The 26,236-nt window shown below is 43.4% G+C and overlaps 1 protein-coding gene across 1 annotated transcript in view; it reads left to right on the forward strand.

Moving 5' to 3' along the window:
• The window catches only part of cpn1 (carboxypeptidase N, polypeptide 1), a 59,323-nt gene extending 45,533 nt beyond the window's left edge, over positions 1 to 13,790 (forward strand). Inside the window, exons 6-9 of the mRNA XM_063221927.1 lie at positions 5,008 to 5,147; positions 8,700 to 8,799; positions 9,175 to 9,293; positions 10,648 to 13,790. Of these exons, the coding sequence (XP_063077997.1) occupies positions 5,008 to 5,147; positions 8,700 to 8,799; positions 9,175 to 9,293; positions 10,648 to 10,764 (476 nt within the window). The 3' untranslated portion in view covers positions 10,765 to 13,790. The remainder of the gene's footprint in view (positions 1 to 5,007; positions 5,148 to 8,699; positions 8,800 to 9,174; positions 9,294 to 10,647) is intronic.
• Positions 13,791 to 26,236: the final 12,446 nt, after the last annotated feature.

Raw genomic sequence — 26,236 nt, forward strand, 5'->3', positions numbered from 1 at the left:
ATGACATGACACTTTACATGACATATGACATGGCATGACACATGACGTGACACGTGACATATGACATGAAATATGACACATGACACTTGACATGACATGACACATGACATAACATGACACATGACATGGCATTACACATGATATGACAAATGACATAACACATAACATGACACGAGATGACACTTGACATGACACATTACACAAGACACATGACATGACAAGTGACATGACATATGACATGACACTTGACAAATGACATGACATTACACAGGACATCACACATGTTATGACAAAACATGACATGGCATGATATATGACATGAAACATGACCTGACACATGACTTGACATGACACATGACATGACAAGACACATGACATGACACATGACACATGGCATGACATTTCATGACACTTGACATGACACATGACACATGACACTTGACATGACACATGACAAGACACTTGACATGACATATGACATGACACATGACATGACATGACACATGACACTTGACATGACACATGTTATGATATAACATGACACATGACACATGACATGACATTACATATGACATGACATGACACATGACATATGACATACCACATGACATGAAAAGTGACACATGACTTGACATGATACATGACATGACAAGACACATTACATGACACATGACATGACATATGACACATGACATAACATGACACATGACACATGACATGACATTACCCAAGACATGACACATGACACAACATTGCACTTGACATGACACATGATATGACACATGACATGACACATGACATGACACTTGACATGACACATGACATGACACATGACATATGTCATGACATGTGATATGACACATGACACATGACATGACACATGACATGACATAACACATGGCATGACACTTTACATGACACATTACACATGACACATGACATGACATGTGACATGACATATGACCTGACACTTGACAAATGACATGACATTACACATGACATGACACATGACATGACACAACACATGACATGACACATGACACTTGACATGACACAAGACATGACACATGACAAATGACATGACATTACACATGACATGACACAACACATGACATGACACATGACATGACACTTTACATGACACATTACACATGACACATGACATGACACGTGACATGACATATGACCTGACATTTGACAAATGACATTACATTACACATGACATGACACAACACATGACATGACACATGACATGACACTTGACATGACACATTACATGACACTTGACATGACACATGATATGACAAGTGACATGACACGTGACATGACACATGATATGACAACATGAGACATGACACATGACATGACACATGACATGACATATGACATGACATGGCACATGACATGGCACATGACATTACACATGACATTACACATGATACATGGAATGACACATGACATGACACATGATATGACTTGAAACATTACATGACACATGCCATGACACATGCCTTGACATGGCAAATGGCATGACACATGATTTGACACATGACATGACACATGATATGACAGATGACATGACACATGATATGACATGACATATGACATGACACTTCACATAACACTTGAAATGACACATGAATTGACATGACACATGACATGACACATGACATGACAACACACATGACATGACACATGAAATTACACATGAAATGACACATGACATGACACATGACATGACAAAAGGCATGACAAATGACCTGACAAATGATTTGACACATGACATGACACATGACCTGACATAACACATGACACGACACATGACTTGACATAACACATTACATGACACAAGACATGACACATGACACATGACATGACACACTACACGACACATTACTTGACATAACACATGACATGACACAAGACATGACACATGACATGACATGACATGACATGACATGACATGACATGACACACTACATGACACATGACATGACACTTGACACGACACGACACATGACATGACATAACACATAACAAGACATAACATATGTTGTGGATATTACTTTGGTTACACTTTCTATGAACTTGCTATTCGTAAGACGCTATAAATGCATATATAACGTTGTACTTACACTTGTATGTCTTAATAAATAGTTATAATCTATTCTCACTTTACCTAGCCTATGCAATGAGCACTTGTGTGTCTTTATTAATAGGTAAACGTTTTTCCCACTTAACCTAGCCTATAGTGAGCACTTGTATCTCTTAACAAATACTTATAAGCAATTATGAGTTGATCTCACTTTACCTAGCCAATGCAATGAGTGCTTGTATCTCCTACTAAGTACTAATGAGCGAATCTCACTTTACCTGGACTGTGCAGCAATCACTTTATGAATGTTTATAAATATCACTTTATGAATGTTTATGAATATTGACATAACCATGCCTGTTAATGAAGATGCAGAATAGATAAGCCGTATTAAGTATATTCATGGATCCTGCTATAAAGCTTTATAGCACAGACCTCAACACAGTTGGCGTCATGATATAATGCACTGTGTCACCTTCAGTCTTAAATGCCTAAAACAACACATTATAATATGTCATGGCTGTTGCTATGAGCATATATGAGCATGTATATCTATTTATGTCGATAGATATAAAGCCTTATGAATGTATTAAAATGCGTTATGCATGCATTTATAGCGTGTTACGAATAGCAAGTTCATAGAAAGTGTTACCATTACTTTGAGGAAGGCATCACCAATTGAGCCCGCTGGTATTCACTATCCAAAGGTAATACAGTGAACTAAGGTGCACTGTGTAGGATGGTGACCAGAGTAGGTATTGCAACTAGCTGCTCATTGAAACTGTGCTGCCATGCCTATTGCTAATTTTGTCCTTTTCATGAATATTTACAAAATAATACATTAATATTTGCTAGAATGACCAAAGTGCAGAAGATTTGCAGCAAAAAAATGTCTATTTCTGGAAATCCAAAATGGCGGACATGGAGAGGATCCACCTTATCATGTATGAAAAGTGCAATGCGAATACTTAGCATTCGATGGTGGTGGCAAGCGTTTCTGAAAGGGGTAACATTTGTGAATCGGCATCATGAATTTTGGAAAGAACTCAAAGCCCAAACTGCTTACTGAATCTTACTGTATCGGCCCTACAGTAGGTGTGTCATGTCATGTGTTGTGTCATGTGTTGTGTCATGTGTCGTGTCATGTGTCATGTATCATATCATGTCATGTCATGTGTCGTGTCATGTCATATGTCATGCAGAGGTCGCGTTAACCGACAAATGTCCGTCATTGACGGATTTATTTGAAGGATGACGGAAAATTCTGAAGCTTGTCCGTCATTTTGACGGATCAATATTCAGGGTGATGATACATAAATTACAATTTTAAGTAGGCCTACACCTCTATCGAGTAGAGCAAATATGCATTTCAATAAGGCATAGTTATCATCAGCGCAGATAATTTCTTTCCACTATGGTCCTCCTCTCTCCCTCTCTCCCTGTTTGTCATAGCCTACCATGCGCAGCAGCTGGGCTGTGCGGCTGGCTGCAGCAGAGCGCGTGCCTCTGCACTTTCTCCAAATAATTCATTAAAATAACGAAGACGTTGCCACCATACACGTGTGATTTCGATTAATTTAAGATTTAGAACTAGCCTATTTGTAGACCTAGGGCTACTACAATTACCGACTATCTGATTTTCTGCCAATGACGAAGTTGTCCCTCTATCGTCCTTCATAAAAGCATTGCTTCATAACTCCTCGCTTGAATCATAAACAAATATGCGAATAGCATGTTTGCTAGCCAGAACCTTCACTCAAAGGCAACGGTGGTCTAAAACGGCTTCAGGACATTAACTAAATAATAAAAACGACGGCTATTCAAGAGCCTAAATATTATCAGGCAACGCAACTTACAACGTGGCAAACGTTGCCAGAAACCGGCTAACCTTCTCTCATTTCGATAGCTGGTTCACCCATTATTTTTATTTTTTATTTCACACAACTTTGCTCCCAGAGCAAACATATCTAGCCGATGGGGCTACATATAGAGTGGCTCCCTTTACCGTCGCTAGCTTTTTTCAACAAAGTTTTACGAAATCTGGTCGCCTTCCTGTTGTAGGCTTCAGTGCCTTTGTCGCCTGCCTGGGCTAAACCTTTCTGCTTCAATGCGGCTTTCCGTTCCATCGTGCATGTGAAGCCCAAAGCGAATATCATTTAATACTGCGCCTTTGTAGCCTATTACAATCGGTGCATTAATCAGAGCAAAACGAGTGACTAACAGCTCTTGGATAAAGCCCTGCACACGTCTTTTAAAAAGTGCTTGTGGTGACCATAGCGCTGAACACTGAATCAGAAACACGTCAGAAAAAGATATCTGCTGCTTTTTAATAAGTGCAATGAGAGGGGCAGAGAGAGAAAGTGGACAGCAAAATGGACTCTATCCTCAAAGTCGGAGAATGAATGTCGAGTGAAAGGGGATGTATTCACAGCGGTTTACTCTAAATTGGCCGCAATTGCGCATGTGTTGTTCCCGGTGCGGGGTCACGCCCCCCACATTGAGAAATGATGTGACGAATTTAAAAAATAGGCGATGACGGATTTTTTTCGACCCTGTCCGTCAAAATGACGGACTGTGAAAAAGTCTAGCGCAACCTCTGATGTCATGTGTCATATCATATGTCATGTCATGTGTCATGTCAGGTGTCATGTCATGTGTCATGTCATGTGTAATGACATATGTCATGTCAAGTCATGTGTCATGTCAATGTGTATCGTGTCCGTGTGTACCGTGGCCAAACGGTAGGGCACTCGTCTGCCATGTGGCTGGTTTTTAAGACATTCCTAAAGACTTAGTATGAACTTACCATTCTCTCTCTCTCTCTCTCTCTCTCTCTCTCTCTCTCTCTCTCTCTCTCTCTCTCTCTCTCTCTCTCTCTCTCTCTCTCTCTCTCTCTCCCCCCCCCCCCACAGGAATGCAGGACTTTAACTATCTCTACACCAACTGTTACGAAATCACCCTGGAGCTGAGTTGTGATAAGTTCCCGCCGGCGTCCGTGCTGCCCAGGGAGTGGATGGCCAACCGGGAGGCGCTCATCTCCTACATGGAGCAGGTCAGTAGCCAATAGCAGCGCTCATCTCCTACCTGGAACAGGTCAGAAGCCAATAGCAGCTCACTACAGGGAGTGGATAGCCAATAGCAGGTTAGTACGAGGAGTGGATGGCCAATCGGGAGGCGCTCATCTCCTACCTGGAACAGGCCAGTAGCCAATAGAAACCCTCATCTCCTACCTGGAACAGGTCAGTAGCAATAGCAGCTCAGTACAGGGAGTGAATAGCCAATAGCAGCTCACTACAGGGAGTGGATGGCTAACCAGGATTTACTTCATTTTAACCCCTTTTAACGTCCCGTGTCCCGTTTCAGCTCAGTATGGAACCTGTACTTTTATCCCTAAATACGGGACGATTCTGTATTTAAAGGGACGGCTGACAACCCTAATAACAGGTCTGGACAGGAAGTGGATGACCAATAGCAGCTCAGGACAGGAAGTGGATAGCCAATAACAGGTCAGTACAGGGAATGGATAGCCAATAACAGGTCAGTACAGTGAATGGATAGCCAATAGGAAGGCCCTCATCTCTTTTATCTGGAGCAGTTCAGTTCAATACGCCCCCTGCTGTCTGACATTGTTATAGCACTGCAAAAGGATGCTGCCTGTAGCCTCAGAGCAACACACAGTTGTTTCACTTTTCAGTTAGTTCACTGACCTGAATTGCAACTAACTACAGAGCCTGCCCCTCCAAATTTTCTTGATGTTTTAGCCAATGGAAAGCAAATGCAGAAGTGCCTCTCTCTCATTCTGTTAGAGTCATTGTTAAAGCAATGACTTTGGAAACTTTAAAGGGTTTAAAAACCTACTGTTGTATGTAAGGTTTTCCGTGTTTTCTGTGTTTTCAGTGTTTTCAGTGTGTGGTTTTGGCCTTTATCAAAGTGACACAACACTCTAACCCGTTGGTGTTTATATTACAAAAAGCCAGAACAACATGGTTGCCACCATTGAACTCACCAACTGTGTTTACTAGAACTCTTGAGTGTGCTGCTGCTGGAGCTTATTCCTGCCTATACACAGATCCTTGTTTGTGCTTGTTGTCCAGTCTATGGCTGTTCCTAATATACCTGTACCTGTCTGCAGTAAACAGATCCTTGTTTGTGCTTGTTGTCCAGTCCATGACTGTTCCTAATATACCTGTCAGCTGTAAACAATGTGCAAAGTGGCTAAAACACAAACCTCTGGGGAGACCACATCTCTTCGCTGCTTGTAAACACCTTTTTGACATTCCAACCACTTTCCTCCCTCTTCCTTTGGTGAGAGCCTCACATAGTCATGCGGTTCCTGCAGCCTTTTGCAGGGAAAACAGAACACAGGAAAGGAAGGCTATTTAGGGTCGAATCTAGGGTGGACCCAAACATACAAGGGGTGATACAGTATTTTGATGAATTAAGATTCTAAGCAACATCAATGTTGTTACATTATGGGATACCAAGATTAAAATAATGCATAGGAAGTAGTAGAGGAGTCGGTAGTATTGATTTATATGCGAAAAGTGCAATGTGATACTAGAAATTACAAAAATAAAACACAAAGCTCATGTCGAAAACTATATATTGCAACCGAAAATTGCAGCGCAATGAGCGCATGTTTGTGTCGAAAACTATATTGCAGCCAACCTTTCTGGTCTACCTCCACAAAGGTTCAATGTGGACAGGTGCAATGTTTTAGAGTGGCAGTGCTGTGTTTCAGATCACCAGACATTCACATAGTTCAGCAGTTCCCTGAAAGTGAGACTGCATGTAAAACAAGGTGCAAGCCCTGTCACTGTGTAAGCAACGCTAATTCCTTAGATACGATGTCTCATGTGTCGTCTAGGTCTGTTAGCGTCACACAAAAGGGTGTAGCTATCTCAAGATCAGTGATCGTCTTAAAAGCTTGGCAGTCTTTTCCTCACTCAGTATACGTAGCAGGTCTCATGTTCAAACAGCCTGGAATTTCATTAGTCTTATCTGAAGGGGCGGTTTTACAGTAGAGGCGAAGCTGGGCAACTGGCCCTGGGCCCCTCCAACTTTCTTGAATTGCAGGGGGGCACAGAACAGCTTCCCGACTCCCTATATCCCTTATTAACCCCTTTGCGCAGAGTCTATGTTATAACCTTACTGTCACCAAAATTGTAATGGCTATGTCTTAATCTGTTACTTAAGGCTCTCAGTACTGTCATATAAATGTTGGGTAACGCTTTACTTTACGATACAGTAATTACTGTGTACTTTCTGTGTAACAACAGGGTAACAGAAAGACGTTACATGGTATCTAGCAGGTAAAGGGGATAATTACAAAGTAAATACCATGTTATACACATATCTCCAGAATTACTATGAAACTACTGGGTATTTTCTAACCATCTCATCATCAAACTTCTCTCTGTTACCCTGTTGTTACCCCATTAATGAAATTTACTTTGTAATTACCCATTTTTACCCTTTAGATACTACTGTATGTACTTCTCTCTGTTACCCTGTTGTTACACAGAAAGTACACAGTAATTACATATGGTAACTGTACCATAAAGTAAAGCGTTACCCAATGTTGTTATAATGCAGTGGAGTATTTCCCATCTACTGTAAGAGGCTACAAAGGCTTTGAAGGGCACTGCCCTGCTACACCGGTGACCCGGGTTCGATTCCGGCCAGGTCGTTTGCCGATCCTTCCCCATCTCTCTCCCTCCCGTCCCAACTCGTTCCCTGTCCTTCTCATACTATCCTGTCTGAAAAGATAGAGGCTTTGAGGCCTCCCAAGCTAAAATCGCCTTGGGCCCCCAAATTGTTAAATGCACCCTTGCTTATCTATGGTCTAAACCCCAACCCCGGCTCAGGTAGAATTCCCTTTGCCCTTTTCTCACCTGGGTCTACATCAGATAGGCTACAGCTCTGCATCTCAATGGTGGATGGTGAGAGAGCCTACTGTTCAAGACCTCAGTCAGACATGTATGGCACCCTATGAGGTAAACGTATCTACTGTACACCTCTTTGCTTTTTTGTGTTTTCTAAAAGCCATTTAAGCTAACGGGTTCATTATTTGCATTCAGACAGGTGTCTGGACACTGATATCAGATTGAGATCAGTATTTCTAAGGTGACCTGTAAGAGAGAGAGAGAGAGAGAGTCTTCAGTTCTGTAAGGCTTCAGTGCACATACTGGCCGGCAAGTAAACCCATTCACACCTCTACGTCACAATACCTCCTGTTCTATGCAGCCAATGGGTCCAGACAGTGTAGTCTACAAAAGCACAAACTGTCTATCTTTGTACTGCTATAAAGTTTATTTTCCCCCTTATTGTTGGTATTATTTGTATTTTGTCTAAAAGTCTGTTGATTCATCCGGTCCCATGAATCTCTTTAAGCTCTCTATAAAGCCGTGCTTCTGATTGGTACCCTTTATTCAGCCAAGTCTGACACAGAGACTGATCAATTGATGAGCCATTTTTGTGGATTAAAAAAAGACCGGTAAATAGACATATATGTGGCTTAAAGGAAAGACTAGTGATTATCCATATTTGGATATTGACTTGGTAATAGTACTGATGTTTTGGTTTCATTTCTCTATGGCTGCAGGTGCACCACGGTGTAAAGGGGATGGTCTACGATGACAACAACAACCCCCTTGGCAACGCCGTGATCGCCGTGGCAGGAGTTAACCATGACGTCACCAGTGGTGAGTTGCTCTACTGTGTTTTCATTTTTAAAATGAAAGTGGTTGGAGGGTTTTCTTGGGGTCACCAAAAATGACTCTGTACTAGAAGTGTTTTGAAACTGAGCATTCGAGTCCTTTGAGTCCATTGTGTCTTTTCTATGTTTCTAAACCCACTCTACATATTTCTCCCTCTCCTCTCCTCTCCTCTCCTCTCCTCTCCTCTCCTCTCCTCTCCTCTCCTCCCCTCCCCTCTCCTCTCCTCTCCTCTCCTCTCCTCTCCTCCTCCTCTTCCGCTCTCCTCTCCTCTCATCTCCTCCTCTTTCCTCTCCTCTCCTCTCTCCTCTTCTCCTCTTCTCTCCTCTCCTCTCCTCTCCTCTCCTCTCCTCTCCTTCCCAGGTGTGGAGGGTGATTACTTTAGGCTGCTGTTGCCAGGCACCTACACCCTAACGGTGTCCGCCCCCGGATACCAGCCGTCAACCAAGCAGGTGACAGTGGGGCCTGCAGAAGCCATATTGGTGAGTAAGGTGTGTGTGTGTGTGTGTGTGTGTGTGTGTGTGTGTGTGTGTGTGTGTGTGTGTGTGTGTGTGTGTGTGTGTGTGTGTGTGTGTGTGTGTGTGTGTGTGTGTGTGTGTTTTACATTACTATGACAAGAAAATGACTTAGTAATGTCATAGCAATGTTGTCATGATGTAGTTTCAACCATTTTCAGCAAGTGAATAGGGTCGCCGGCGACCCCTGCTGCAGTAAGAGGCTACACACAACCCCCCCTACCACCCCCCCCCCCCCCCCCCCCCCCCTTAATTTACACTTTTAACCCATTTTGTCCTAAGCCCTTTTTGGGAAAGGGTGCCCTCTGCCTACTAAATCTTTAATATCCCAGCCTCTGAAGCACATACAAACATGAAATCAGTTGCATTTAAAAGCTAGGACCCTCATTTGGCATTAGAATATGAAGAGTTCAGATGCAAAACCCCCTAAGTGCCTTTTCAGAAAATAATCTTACTTCATTTTTATTTAATACAAAGCTATCAAAATTGCTTATTTTTTATTTTATTTATATAATATAACTATTTATATGTATTATCAAGTACATAAATGTAAACCAAACCAACAACGGGGTTCTCTAAAAATATAGAAGTGCAGGTCTTCAGAAATGGAGTTAGGGGGTTTTACATCTGAACTCTTCATATGTTCATTCAGCTCTCTGAAAATTAGCCGTGTGGCTATAATCTGGCTCAATTGTATATTGTGCACTGTCTCTGCTAAATAAACAATAAATGAAATGAAATGAATGAAATGAAATAACATACCCACAGTTTTAATAAAAACCCTCGAATCTCAAGAACTTCAATGCAGCGTATATGTATTTCAAGGCTAAAAGGCATTGGATGTGGGGTCAGAATGCAGGAGTGCTGGTCGCTATGGAGATATGGGCACAGATGGCACCTCACTGGGAGACCGCCAAGCTCATTGGACACCTCTCACACACTCAAACACACACACACACACACACACACACACACACACACACACACACACACACACACACACACACACACACACACACACACACACACACACACACACACACACACACACATTGTCCCAGCTTCCAATTTGGCACCCAGCTCCATTTACTGGGCTTGTATTGTCTGTGTGTGTGTGTGTGTGTGGGGGGGGGGGTGTAAGAGACAGAACAAGAGAGAAAGCGAGAGATTGTGTATTTATATGTAGCACACACAGACTCACATCTCTCTGTCTCTCTGTCTCTCTGTCTCTCTGTCTCTCTCTCTCTCTCTCTCTCTCTCTCTCTCTCTCTCTCTCTCTCTCTCTCTCTCTCTCTCTTTCTATCTCTCTATGTTGTTCCAGATAAACTTCACGTTGAAAGCGGCACCCAAAGAAACCATCCCAAAGCCCAAGGGCCAGAGCAGCAAGAAGAGTCCGACTACAGCCAAAGTGTCTCCAGCCAATCCCGGACCTCGATGAGTCAGGACCAGCCAATCCCGGCCCTCGATGAGTCAAGGCCGATGAGAAAAGCAACAAAAATATGGACTCATGGATCCTTTCTACCTAGCTCCACCCATCCTTTCCTGTTGCTTATGGTCTTATCATATAAGGCTCCATATCGTTGATGATTGAAGATTTAGTCAATATCTCACAAAAGCACAATTTAAAGGTGATTATCTAATTTGCAATTGGGGTGTTGAATGGGTAAAAGCCCCTCAAAGGTGTTAGGTGCCTTTGTTTTTTCCAGAGAGGTTTGCGAAACTGAAGCAGAAGCAACAAGAAAAGACGGGAGGAACTAGTTTGGAAAGCGCCCTCTCTCCTCAACTCACATCCCTTTACACTCCCAAAACATGTCTTTGGGATTGGTCATATCAATATATTATATTATATTTTATTGTTCTGTCTAAACTTTGGTTGTTTGTGTATAGCAGTATAGCAGTTTTTTGTTTTGTTTTAAAACAATCAAGTCTTCAATATTTATGTGCTACTAAAGAGAGAAAGGAGGAAAGAAAAAAAAGAAACAAAAAATGAAAAGATGAAAGTTCTGAAGTGAAAGATATGAATTGTTTTGTAAATTTGTCAAACAAATTGTCTTTGATTACTTTGAATCTCAGTTTTGGTTTGTCCAATGGTCCATCCTATCAAGGTCCTGGTGCTGTCACCAAGCACTGCAGTAGGGGATGTACTTGGCTTGGACTGCATCAACAACACCTGCCAGTTTCACCCAACACAGTCTCATCCCAACTCGTCAATTTCTGACCTCCTTTGACCAGACAGTAATTTTTGACGTTGAGATCATACCCGCCACGCCACATGTTGACTAAGTGGCCTAAACCTAGACCTTTCCCTAACCCTAAACGTCAGTGAATTTATGCTGCCACAAGGGGGCGCCTTTGACACACACGTCACATTTTGAGTCAAAGGGCATACCTTTAGTCGTTAAAGACTGCAGTCTGGCCAAAGGAAGTCAGAAATTGACGAGTTGGGATGATGCATCATATCTACAGTACATCAGTGAAACCATCCCTTTAAACGCACTATGGCAGTAACAAGTTGCTGAATGTATTTTTCATCATACTGTATTTAGCAAATCTTGCAGTCTTCATCCAAATTCAATTGTTCATCAAGTTTGTACATGCAGTTGTAGATTTTCAATTGCACCACCATCTATTTTGATGACGATGGTGAGTAGAGTTGAAGGCGTGGGGAAATGACATCAGGGCTTTCAAACTTCAGATCCGTGCTGTTGTGCTCATGTACGGTATGGGGCATTCCTCTGTTTTTCTCAGATAAAGGTGTCAGTCCCATCGTGTTCGGAGAGTGTAGGGGATGAAAGGAATAAATATCAGGGCTGCAGACTTAGGATCCGTGCTGGCGTTGGGAGTCACCATCTTGGACTGGTGTCCTGTTTTTCATAGATGTTGTGTTACCACCACCTACAGGATAACGTGTGTATCGCCTTGTCACTAATCGATGGCAGCGTTATGCCGGCCAAACATGGCGCCGATCTGACTTGAGACATTCGTTCCAATACAAAGGAGCGATCAATGCAGCCACCTGGTGGTCATATCTATGTGACTGACCTGTTCATCTGAGAAGACCCAAACAGGGGCCTCATGGACAAAGACGTCCATAGATTTTCTATTGAATCTATTGAAGTGAAAATCTGAAAATATGCATTTGCCCCCAACATTTCAAAAGTAGGCTATCAGCCCATGCATAAACAGGTTTGCAAGTTGATTCATTTGCTATTTCTGATTTCAGATGCAATTGTAGTCAGTTATAGTACATCTGAAAATTTGCATGAAAAGGTACTCACAGAGCTTTTCTGTGTGTATGGAAGTTTTGTACATGAGGCCCCATATCTTTGTAGATCACCTGAAGGTTATTAAATACTCAGGACATCGTGGGAGGGTGGTTGTTGCCTGGTTACCACCAGACCTAATCACAAGTGAGATTAGGTCTGGAGACCTGCCTTGGAGACCTGCCTACTGTAAATCCTGTAGGGGGTACTGTGGTTTACCACTGGTGACGGCTGTTTATTGGGCAGCCTTACAAATGTGTCTCATTTGGCATACGTAGCCCATAGCTGATCGTGTCCGTTGTATCTATTCAAACAAACTGCAATCATTGCCTTTCCACGCATCCCTGCTGTCTGATTGGAGACCACGATCAGGAGCCCTCGCAGAGGGATAGATTCCATGCCGTCTTTCAGATCGGAACGATTGTGCAAAGCAGCATGGGATTTCCCAGGCTAGGGTGGCTGCACACAGAGGCGACTCTAGGTTCAGCGGGGGCCCCGAGCAAATGTTCAAGGAAGTGAACATTTGAAAGGAATTTGCCACTACTGAGCTGTTATTCACCATCCAGGGGCTTGGGGCCCCAAGCGGCTGCCTGCCTAGCCAGATGACAAGGTGCGCCTCTGGCTGCACACCTGGGACCTGAACTTGACACCTGCTTATCTGAGCAGTACTTGAAAATCATCTAAAGCCGAGCACTTATGTGTGAATGTAAAAGCCTTCAGTGCATGCCTCAACTGACTTGATTTACGGTAGGGACACATAGACGCGAATTTGACCAAGTGAAGTGAACTTCGCCATTCATTCATACAAGGGAGGCGAAAGCAAGCGAACAGGGGTGAAGCGAAGCGAAATTATTAAACCAAGTTCAATATTATGCAAATGAGGAGCGAATTCCGCCTACGGCAGCCAATCAAATCAACAACACTAGTGTTCTACTCCATTTGATTCGCCGCGACGACCTGATGATGGTCGAGCTGTCAAAATGCTCTGCTATGTGTCCCTAGCGTTAGATTTGTTACATGTTTTTACATATCTCCACAAATCCCCTCACACTCTGAAATGGTGCTCTGTTTTTTTATTAAAATGTGGATTTATATTAGCAGTTGATTAAGGAGTATGTTCATAGTGATGGAATTTGAACACTTTGCAATTGTTATGTCTGTGTAATGAAAGAATATAAATATCTATATTACATACACTTGATGTTGTGAGTATTTATGTGTGTTCAATGTTCTGACAGTTCACATAGCGCTTGACATATGAAGTAACATGATGTAGGGCGACAATGCACAACAAGTTTGATAAATATGGTGAATAGCCTACATTATTACAATACATTTATACTTGATGGATACTGAATCATGCCTATGATGTCAACAACCGTAACTTCTTTGAGCAGATTGGCCTGTCAACTTAGCCTGGTCCTGACCATCCCATAATACTACCATTCCTTGGGCGGAAGTACGTGGATGGCTCGCGAGGCTACCGTCAACTGACCCGTTCACTCATTGCTGAACAGACTCAACTACATCATAACAACACTGCTATGATATAACCAAGAGCCTTAAGTGACAGATTATGTTACAAGTTTTGTTGCAATGACGTTATTACATATTATTATATGGTTGTGACGTCATCGGTCGAATGCTCCATTCATTTCAACGGGGCTCCCCAACGTTCGCACGTCTGTTATTTTTCGATAACGGACGGGTTGGTCTATAACAGACCGCCGTCAATGGCAACAAGACTTTTCACTGCTAAAGCGACTTTTCAACAAGACTCTAATCAGCTGCTGTGATAGACAACACCTGTTGTCCTGGCTACCTAGCTGTTAGCGGTGTTCCAAAACGGCACTGTTTTGTTATGCTCAGCAACAATCTTTTGACATTAAAATTATAGTAGACTTCACGTTAAATAGGCCTAAAGAAATGTCCCCGCCATGTGTGAATCATTTAAGTATATCCATATAATAAGCGGGTTAACTTTCGGCGAGTCGGTCGCTTTGTGGAATAGCAGCACTTCAGAGAGAACAAGACCCCTCCGCTCCGCGTCGGGGTCTAAAGATTCTCTCTGTCGTGCTGCTATTCCACGGTAGCGACCTTCTCGCCGAACGTTAACCCTTACGTACTGCTGTCAGGCAGAAACCCTATCTCCACTTTTCATTGTTTTTCACTTATTCATTTACACATATATCACTATTTTCTAAATAAATAATCATTTCAACATTAAAGTTGGTTATTAAATAATTTATCATACACATACTATACAGTACTCATAGAATATTAATAAGTAGGCTTACTATATTTTATAATGAATAAAGAACGGACAGATGAAATAACTAAAAAATAACTACAAAAATAGTACAGATACAAGGTTTCTGCTGTGCAGCAACGATATGCTATGTGCAGAGGGGTTCAGTTGAGTAATATGGGCCGTGGTTCCAACCAGTCTGCTGATAAACTGCTAAACAAGGAAAAGCAGTTCCGCAGCAGCTTTCCTGTTGTCAACTGAAGCAGGATACATTTCCTCATGTCTCATCATAAAATGTATGCTGAGGTTGTCAAAGCACATCAGTTCTGTTCTCTAAAATGTAGCTCAACTCAAGTCAAGCATCCTCTGGTAGAGACAATAGAAATGAATAGTGAGTGATGAAGTTATGGTGTGTGTGTGTGTGGGGGAGGGGGGGGGTTGTGATTAACTAGTGCTCTGTAATGAACCTGTGCTGTCCCCCATCCTCCTCCATGACCAGTGCCGATTTTAGGGTCAGGTGGGGCCCCAAGCGAAAATGCAAAGTAATGAACATTTTAACCAAAATCACCACTACTGTGGTAAAGTGTGGGCTGTTATCCACTATCTAGGTGCTTGGGGGCCCCAAGATGCGCCTCTGTCCATGACTGCGGTACCCTGAGCATGGTACCGTACCGCCACACTGCTCCCTTGGCTGTAGCCTTGCACGGGTAAGGCATAAATGCCATTTCATTGTGTGCGGTGAGCACGTGTGTGCTGTGTCACAATGATGATTGGAGTTTCCCTGGCGGACTTTCACTAACTATTAGGCCAGAGTTCCCATTGAGAGGTATGCATGCCGTAATTCACCGTTTGGTCTCTGGTAGATATCTAGTGCCCCCTTGTGGACAGCTGTCGTATGTTCACATTTCCACTCGGTCATATGAGGTGAATGGAAAGCTCATGCCAAGGAAAGCCACTCTCTCTGTCTCTCTCTCGCTCTTCACTCCAAACTTAGCAAACAAATAAGAACACAAACTACAACATGCTCCAGTGTCACGACTGCGGTGTGTATACACATACCCACACAAGTTTACACAAGCTAATAAGACAAAGTCTTAGTCATTGATGGCAGAGAGATCTGTATTACGTTTCTGCATTACATCACAGAAAAACACATTCTTATGCTCCACTGAAGGTCAGGCTTTTCCTGGACGCTGTCCCCTTTGTAACCAAACCTTACACACACTCTACACACATACACTCGTCGTGTGCACACACTCGTGCGGGCGCACGCACACATACACATACACACACACACGCACGCACGCACGAACGCACACACACAGACACACATCCGAACATTACACACACTCTCCCCTCTCATCACTCTCTCCAGATTCACTCCCCTTGGCCTGAAGAATATACACTCCTCTCAGTAGAAGTGATTGACGGGCCAAACACACACATGCACACACAAAACCGCACGGACACACACACAAGCACGCTCTCACACGTGTGCACGCACGCACACACACACACACACACACACACACACACACACACACACACACACACACACACACACACACACACACACACACACACACACACACACAGTTTAGTACCTTTATTTGGATCGCAGCATATTAAAAGTTATACAGACCCAAATACTGATGGAAATCAAACATGCACACACACACACACACACACACACACACACACACACACACACACACACACACACACACACACACACACACACACACACACACACACACACACACACACAAACACACACACGCACACATGCAGTCGTTCACACGTGCACGCACACATGCATGCACGCAATTAGCTTCACTACATCTCCACAATCAAACCATGTGTGTTATCATGACCAAATGGGCAGTACGCAGCGCTGGGTCCAGTCAGTTCTGGCCGTATATATATTTATGAGTTAGTTCTGGCCCTGTTATTTATGAGGGCTGAACTCTTTTATTCCTCCATTGCTGAGTTTCACAACCTTATTTTGAGCGCGGGACAGGTACATTTTTATTTTCTAAAGAAACAAATTCAAGGCATAATCTAATACCAACAGAAAATGTTGAAAAGATATTAGATATCATTAGACCGTGTTTAGATTCACTAGATATTAGATTCCTCTGATACCGTCATTCTTATTAAATAGCCTTGAATACAGTTGAAGACAAATGTCTTAGTCCCTGCCACAGTACAGAGGGCTGAAAATCACTACAGTATAGCCGGTGGAGTTTATTACGGTAAGAGGAGCAAGTCAAACACGGAGAGAGGCATTCGCCTTCACGATAGTGATTCTGGAATTAGCCTTCAGAATAGTGATAGTTATAGTTCTGGCTGTATTCCATTTTTGCGGAACTCTTCACACGAACAAGCAGCGACTTCACACCAAATCAGCAGAACTGTGTAGCCTAGACATGGCAAAACCCAACACGGTTTGCTTAACTCTACACACAGTTGTAAAATGAAATGTTTTTGTATCACATCGTTACGTAAAGGTAAAAAATAAAAACACACTTTCGCTCTTGGTTTCTTTATTCATAAAGTATGTTATTTCAATGATGTTGCAGAAGGCTATGTTCATCATTTTGGAAATTGTGTGTAAAGCAGTGAGTTGTGTTCACAGTTACGCAAAATGAGTGTTGTGCATTGAAAAATGAGTAGGCCTATTGTTTTTGTTACAGTGTGTGTTGTAAATTGCAAACGGAGTGCAACAGCGCAACTGTTTGTGAACTGTTTCCGAAAAGCAGCCAATTGTTACAAAAAATGTGCGTTAACAAACAGAAAAAAAAAGAAAAGAAAAAATTGAGGTTTGGGAGAAGGCACTTTTCAGTTTCATGATATGGGTTCTATATTCCCCCTGAATGCCTCTACAGTAGTGGTTAAGGACATGAGCTTTATATCAGACACTTGAGACGAAACACGAAAATGTACTTAGATATGAAAACTGTAGAGCACGGCTGCCCTGTTGTAATGACCCCTCCATGACCAGTAGATGGCGATGCCCCCTAGTATACTCCACCTGACCTCTTGAGAATGGAAATGCTGAGGCAGTGAATTGATTGATCTCTTCTCTAGAACAGAAATCCTAAAGGGAACGTTCAGCTCTCATCTCTCATCACATTTTGCTTGTTTTTCCCAGAGAGAATGCTCCTCTGCAACAACTCTGCCTTTAAAATCTACAGTTGATTTCATGGGTAGTGTTACTTGGGAGATCTTGATGACATAGTGTATCACTGTAATTTATTATTATTATTATTATTATTATTATTATTATTATTATTATTATTATTATTATTATTATTATTATTATTATTATTATTATGGTGTTATTGTTGTTGTTGTTGTTGTTGTTGTTGTTGTTGTTGTTGTTGTTGTTGTTGTGCTGTTGTTGTTGTTGCATGCATCATATAAGCATCACAAGATTTTATGGAATATATTCTATTATGGAATATGCAACAATTTCTTGTGTCAAAAGTATAATTCCTCAGTAGGCTTAATGCATAATTATGTTCCCCTTGTGTTTTCCCATATTACTCTTTTGAATGTCCTCTTCTTTCTCCTGCGGTGGCTCCGTTATTTCAAATTCAACGCAATTCTTTTTTTTAATGGCTTTTTGCCTTTATTTCAGATAGGACAGTGAAGAGCGACAGGAAGCAAATGTGGAGAGGGAGACGGGTTAGGGATGGCAAATGACCCAGGCCGAACTCGAACCCTGGGTGCAACCCTTGGGCATGCAAGTCCAAATGTGGGGGGCTTAGTGCGCTGCGCCACATCCCCCCCGAATCAACCACATGAGGCGATGCTTGCAGGTGACCCATGCCTAGCCTGGGCGAAAGCCGACTGTTGACTCCGTCAAATATTTGGGTGGAGTACATAGGATGGCGTCGCCAGGCTAACCCATGCCTGCCTGGCACACACAACACTGTGGCGTATCTGTCACTTGATCACTCGTTATGTTCCATCTTCTGTTGTCTGCTTTTCACTGGGTCACTATTGTTTTCCCCACCACCACCACCATCACCACCACCACCACCACAAGGCATAAATCACAAGCACATGTTTATTCTTCTTTTTTGTTTTGTTTTTTTCTTCTTATAAAAGGTTCGCAAACTCCTTTGGATATTTTGCTTCTCTAAGTTATTTTTGTGTATTTATTCATGCATTGGCATGATGACATTTCGAAGCTCCAAAAATCCAAAGGAGTGTGTAAAAAAAAAAAAAAAATCTTCAGCACCAGGGATTGTGCCCAAGGTAAGCCACAAATGAGTCCCAAGCACACCTTTTAAAAAGATCACAAAGAAAACAAACAACCAGAGACCCTTAGTGACGAACAGGAAGAGGAGACAAAAGCGTGACTCGGAAATGCCACTGGCTAGGAGATCACACATTCACACAGAGGCAAAAGGCTGGACTAGTCATCTGGCGCATTTTCCTGGTGGGCCGGCTGTTCTCAGGGGCCGTTTGTTTTTTGCTGTTTTTTTTTTCTAAGGGTACTATTTTCACACCTCGTCCCCTTCACATGAACAGAACGCGGATTCAGATCATTCAGATTGCTGGCGCTGATTTCTTCTGTGCAGCGGTTTTATTGGGCTGTTTCTTTGGCCCACTGGTGCCTACAACCTGCAATGCCAACTACTCTACACAGACGCACGCACGCACGCACGCATGCACGCATGCACACACGCACACACACACCCCTGTACCACATAGTGAAGGCCCACTAGTGCCTACTACTACCTGCAATGCCAGAGTAATTCGTTTCAATAAGCTACTGAATACAATTTCCAAATCATGATGGAAAAGACCCAAGTGGCCGGCGTTGTTATTTAGATTTGGACTTTATCTCATTTAGATATATTCACATGTAAATGCTTGAATGTAGATTCATTAGATTAAGTTGTCTACAACATAGTACACTCAGTACACATGCACATAAAGCATGTATTTATACACACTAATACATAGAGAGAGAGAGAGAGAGAGAGATAGAGAGAGAGAGAGAGAGAGAGAGAGAGAGAGAGAGAGAGAGAGAGAGAGAGAGATGCTGCGGGGGCACCACAGTTTTAGCATTTACCTGCAGGGGCCTCAGTCACAGCAGCTTCACTGATGATCTAAGATTTAGCAGAAACCCAGGGTAGAGTGTCTGTGTGAATGTGGTGTGGACTCTGCGCAGGAGGGTCATTGTGGTGTCTCTCCTGATGCTGTAGAAGGCCAGAGTCCCTGCCCTGTGATCCACATACACTCCTATTCTGGAGCTGTCCTCTACAGCAGTCTGTTCATTATTGTGCCAGAAAAAGTAGCTGGAGCGACAGAGCTCCAGACTCCAGGAATGACCATTATGTCCAAATACACACACATACCCTTTCCTGCTGATGCTTTTACATGATACTGCTATAGCAACCCCCCCAGTCCACTCAACCTCCCAGTAGCAGCGTGCAGACACACCCTCTCTACACAACACCTTAGGAAAACAATCAAATCTGTCTGGATGATTAGGATATGACTGGGCCCCAGGTCTCCTCTCCACCCTCCTGTTCCCCTCGGACAGATGGAGGTCTGTGTGCGCTGTATTTGGATCCAGAGTGAAGTGACAGGAATCTGATGAAGGCAAATAATTATTTCTGTTATGTGTGTGTGTGTGTGTGTGTGTGTGTGTGTGTGTGTGTGTGTGTGCGCTGATTCACATTTACCAGCCTGTCTTATTGTGGTGAAGATAAGACTTCTACTATGTTTAGCTTTGTAATTATGCTACAAGTATAGCCTACTGCTAGCTCGTCTTGGAAAGTAGAAATCCCCTCACGACACCTGAGCTCTGTTGCGGACCACCAGTGGTCCCTGAACCACACTTTGAGAATCACTGCTCTAGAGCTTACCTTAAAAAGATGGGGGTGCACACAAAGTGCAGAGAGTAGAAGGGTTCCATTGCAAAACTGTGTATCCACGATGTTTGAGTTACTCTTACTGATGTAACACTAGTACATGGCCTCACATATTTTCTAGGTATGCCATTGTACTTGATGAGGTAGATATTATAAGTGGAAGTTACCTTACACACCTCTGGTCTGTAGGTCAGTTTGTTGATTGTGGATTGATTACTACTACATTTGTCTTTAAACTAGTCTCAATCACAAATTTTTAAAAGGTCTTCACGCGTGCGTGCGTGCGTGCGTGCGTGCGTGTGTGTGTGTGTGCGTGCGTGCGTGTGTGTGTGTGTGTAACGCCTCTAGTGAAAAAGCCCACACTCAACCGTGCTCAGGTTGAAAACTATCGGCTGGTCTCACTAGCCTACTTCCATTCCTATCAAAAGCTGTTGAAAGGGCTGTTGCAAAGCAGGTCGCTGATTTCCTAACTCAAAATGACCCACTTGACCCAAAACAGTATGGTTTCAGGAGTGACCACTCTACAGAAACTGCTTTATTGTCAGTAACAGATGCTTTAAGGGCTTCCAGAGGAGAAGGACAATCCTCTGTACTTACCCTACTTGACCTATTTGCTGCCTTCAATACGGTCAGTGTTGCCAGATTGGGCTGCTTGGGATAGATGTCTGCGGCTGAAAACACGAAAAATCGGCCATTTGGAGTTTTTTTTCTGCAGTTTTATGCCCAAAGAAACCAATGCAATTTGTTGAAATTGGGCAGAATTTAGCGAGTCCAGGCGTTTTTTGAGCACCTTTTGGGCGGCATTTCATCAGACACATCTGGCAACACTGAATACGGGCAACCATAAACTACTTCTTACTATACTCTCAAACGTGGGCATCATGGGCACAGTCTACTCCTGGTTAAAATCCAACCTCTCTGGCCGTTCGTTCAACATGTCATGGCAAGGACAACTGTCCTCAACTTATTGCCTCTCCACAGGGGTGCCCCAAGGTTTGGTGCTAGGGCCCCTCCTATTTGCCATGTAGAGGACCACCTCACTGGGCCATCTTCTCTTGACACTGCTATGCTGATGACACACAACTATACATGTCATTCGAGTCAGAGGACTATACTGTCTATACTGTCTTTTCTACATTACTTGTATATTGCTGTACTCTGCACTGACCCAACACTGTGTTTGATTGAATGTCCTCTGTGTAAGTCGCTTTGGTGAAAAGCATCTGCTGAATGTAATGAAATGCAATGTAATGTAATGTATGGGGAGGATTTTGTCTGTCTGTGTTATGTGTGTGTGTGTATGCGCCATGTGAACGTGTGTGTGTGTGTGTGTGTGTGTGTGTGTGTGTGTGTGTGTGTGTGTGTGTGTGTGTGTGTGTGTGTGTGTGTGTGTGTGTGTGTGTGTCCGTGTCCGTGTCCGTGTCCAACTCACACTCTAAGAAGTCCTCTCTGGTCACTGGTTCAGCAATATGAGCGTGGCCATCAGACATTGAGACAGAAAACATCACGTCAGCCTAAATAAGGGCATGAACAATATGCTCCACATTCAATCAGAGCAGTGGAGATCATACTGTATGACCAACAGGGCTTGACACTGGCGCCAACCGGCCAAATGCTGGTGAAATTTGGCTTTGGCTAGTAATACTTTCAGTGTCACTAGCCAATTCTGCTGGCAGTTCATTCCTTGGTATGACATACGCATCATAGTAGCCACCACCATGGTATTTTGTTGTTTGCCCCTTGTATATCAATTGTTTGTATTTAAGTTCAAGACAAAACTCAGTAACTCAGTTTCTAATTGCTTGACATACTTCCATGTAGAAAGCTATACACTCATTTTGCTTTAGATGCCATCATAATGAAGGAAAAAACGATGTAAAATCTGTGGCTAGTGCCATACCTGAATGGCTATTGACTTGAGGAAACCACTAGCCACAGTGGCCGGTGGGTGAAAAAGTTAATGTCATTTCACAATATGAACTAATTACATTATTTATTTTCTTTTTTTAAATAAAAATATATGAAGTTGTTTCTACTGTGAGGAAGTAGATAGGATCCTGTGTCAGTGAAAGCTGCTTCATTTTAGCATCATTTACAACATCAAAACATCATGCCTCATACCTGTCCCCAAAAAGCCACACCCCAAAGAACTGAACGACTACAGACCAGTAGCCCTCACATCACATATAATGAAGACATTCGAGCGTGCGCTGCTGCTCAACATACTGAAACCCCAAGTCCACCACGCACTAGACCCACTACAATTTGCCTACCAGGAGAAGGTGGGAGTTGAGGATGCTATTCTGTATCTGCTGCACAGAGTGCATTCTCACCTGGACAAAGGAAGCAGTGCTGTTAGAATCATGTTCTTTGATTTCTCCAGCGCCTTCAACACAATACAGCCACTCCTGTTGAGAAACAAACTACTGCAGATGGGAGTGGAGACGGGGCTGGTCAACTGGATCACAGACTACCTCACAGGAAGGCCCCAGTTCGTCAGACTAGGTGACCTCACATCAGAGACTGTAGTCAGCAGCACTGGAGCTCCACAAGGAACGGTGCTTTCCCCCGTGCTGTTCACCCTGTACACCACTGACTTCAACTACAACACAAAGACCTGCCACATGCAAAAGTTCTCGGATGACACAGCCATTGTTGGATGCATCAAAGATGGGCAGGAGGGGGAGTACAGGGGGCTGGTGGAGAACTTTGTCAAATGGTGCAGAACCAACCAGCTGCGGCTGAACACCACCAAAACCAAAGAAATGGTGATCGACTTCAGGCGAACCACCCCACCCCTGGTGCCTGTCTCCATCGAGGGGGAGACAGTGGAGACAGTCACCACATACAAGTGACTGGGTGTTCACCTGGACTCTAAATTGGACTGGTCTGCAAACTCACATGCACTGTACAAGAAAGGACAGAGCAGACTCTACTTTCTGAGAAAGCTGAGGTCTTTCAATGTCTGCAACAGACTCCTGCAGATGTTCTACCAGTCTGCCATGGCCAGTGTGCTCTCCTATGCTGTGGCATGCTGGGGTGGCAGCATTAGGAAGAGAGATGCTGGACGGCTTGACAGGCTGGTGAGGAAAGCAGGATCTGTTGTCGGCACAGAACTGGACGCCCTCACAACCACTGCTGACAAGAGGACACTTAGCAGATTGGACTCTATTTTGGACAACTACAAGCACCCCCTGTACCCAGTCTTCGACAACCAGAGAAGCCTGTTCAGCTACAGACTGCGCGCCATCTCCTGCAAGACAGACAGGCTGCGGAAGTCATTTGTACCCAGGTCCATCCAGCTATTCAACATTGCACAGAAGGACACACAAAGAGAGATTGTCATAGGGGACTGGACTGCATAACAAATCCCACTCCTGCACACTTTATTTACCTGGACTCTTAACCCTTTACCCTTTACCCTTCGACTCCTCTTCACTGGACAGTGCAGTCACTGGACAATGCACAGCTGCTTGTGTGTGTGTGTGTGTGTGTGTGTGTGTGTGTGTGTGTGTGTGTGTGTGTGTGTGTGTGTGTGTGTGTGTGTGTGTGTGTGTGTGTGTGTGTGTGTGTGTGTGTGTGTGTGTGTGTGTGTGCGTGCGTGTGTGTGTGTGTGGAGACACAGTTGGTGACGTGTGTAACCTCCCAGACTACTGATACTGATACACTTTGTTTTTGGCCACCCAGCACAGGTGACACTATGTACACTTTATTTTTGGTGTGTGTGTGTGTGAGTGTGTGTGTGTGTGTGTGTGTGTGTGTGTGTGTGTGTGTGTGTGTGTGTGTGTGTGTGTGTGTGTGTGTGTGTGTGGTGAGACAGGGGGCGACTTGTGTTACAACCCCCCCCCCCCCCCCCCCCCCCATTACATCTCTTTTTCCAAGGAATACAATGGACATTGTACTAGGCAGAGAGACTATGGACACTCCTGGACACTTTATGGCCACTTTGTCTTGGCTTCTATGTGCCACTCAGCTAAGGCACATGTGAACACTGTGGACACTTTATACTTTACACTTTATCTTTGGTGTGTGTGTGTGTGTGTGTGTGTGTGTGTGTGTGTGTGTGTGTGTGTGTGTGTGTGTGTGTGTGTGTGTGTGTGTGTGTGTGTGTGTGTGTGGTGTGTGTGTGTGTGTGTGTGTGTGTGTGTGTGTGTGTGTGTGTGTGTGTGTGTGTGTGTGTGTGTGTGTGTGTGTGCGTGTGTGTGAGCGAGAGAGAGTGAGAGAGAGAGAGAGAGATGCCTTGGCAAATATATGTAACAGTGAGCTATATACTGTATGATGATTATTTTATGTGTAATATGTGTGTTACGTCTGTGAGCAATGTCTTTATTTATGTATGTGTGTACTGTGTATGCTACTTGATACCTTAATTTCCCCCTGGGATCAATAAACGATACTCTACTCTACTCTACTCTATTTTAGCATCTGCCCTCTTCAGCTCAGCAATCTCCTGCTCCAGTCGCCCTTCAGCCCGACTCCCCTCAGCCTTGTCCTGAGCTCTGATCACCTCTGTCACCTCAGAGCGCATTCTCTCGATCGAGCGGATCATCTCAGTAAACATCCTCTCACTCTCCTCCACTGCTGTCTGTGCACCACACTGATAGGATATGGAATAATTATGATGCCAATAATCACAACACAACACAAAGTCATTTTCTTTGCAGTGTTGGGGGAAATCCTGATCGGTCTGTGAACATGTAACTTACTGTACATCGCTGCATCTCGTATATTTCAGGTAGGGCTGCACGATTATGGAAAAAATGATTATCACGATTATTTGGGTCAAAATCATTTTTTGCAGTTTTTTTCTTCCAATCTACCTCATACCAACAAGCCTCAATACAATCCAAACAGTAACTGTGTCCACAGTTGAGAGTCACAGGATGCCTCAGAAGATCTAAACAAATAGGACACATGAAAATGTCCTGGTTACTTGCCATTGCTTCAGCCATTTTTTTTTAATTCTGCGCTAGGTTGAGGACGACAACAGCTCCTCAGCTGCAACTCAGTAGTTTAATTTTAGCTGTGGCACTCCAACCTTCCTGGGACCTGGAGTGGCGTCTTTTATGGATTGCTGCTGTCTAGTGTCCATGTTTAGTAATACAAGTTCATAGGAGATTTAGACCACATCTTGAAAGTTAACAGTAGCCTATAATAGGAACATGAATACATTTTGGGCGCCTCAAATGATCAAAATGACAGTACTTTTATGCAGTAAGTAATCTGATATTTTAGGGGTTTTCGGAAATATCTCAGGTGGTCAGGTTGTTGCATAGGCCTAGTTTTGTTCCGGCGCAGGATCCTCAATGGCAGACATATCTTTGCTTGACCTTGCCTGACCTTTCACCTTTCTATTCTACAGTATGGCCCTGCCCCCCCCTTATCTACTGACAGCTTAACGTCTGCGTTTTTAGACATTAATTGTATATAAAATCATTTCTACCTCACTCAGCCTCATGTTTCCTGAAGTTTGTAAATTGGTTGAAAATCGGAAGTTGTAAATCC

The sequence above is a fragment of the Engraulis encrasicolus genome, chromosome 17 (assembly GCF_034702125.1).
Source record: "Engraulis encrasicolus isolate BLACKSEA-1 chromosome 17, IST_EnEncr_1.0, whole genome shotgun sequence".
NCBI lineage: Eukaryota > Metazoa > Chordata > Actinopteri > Clupeiformes > Engraulidae > Engraulis > Engraulis encrasicolus.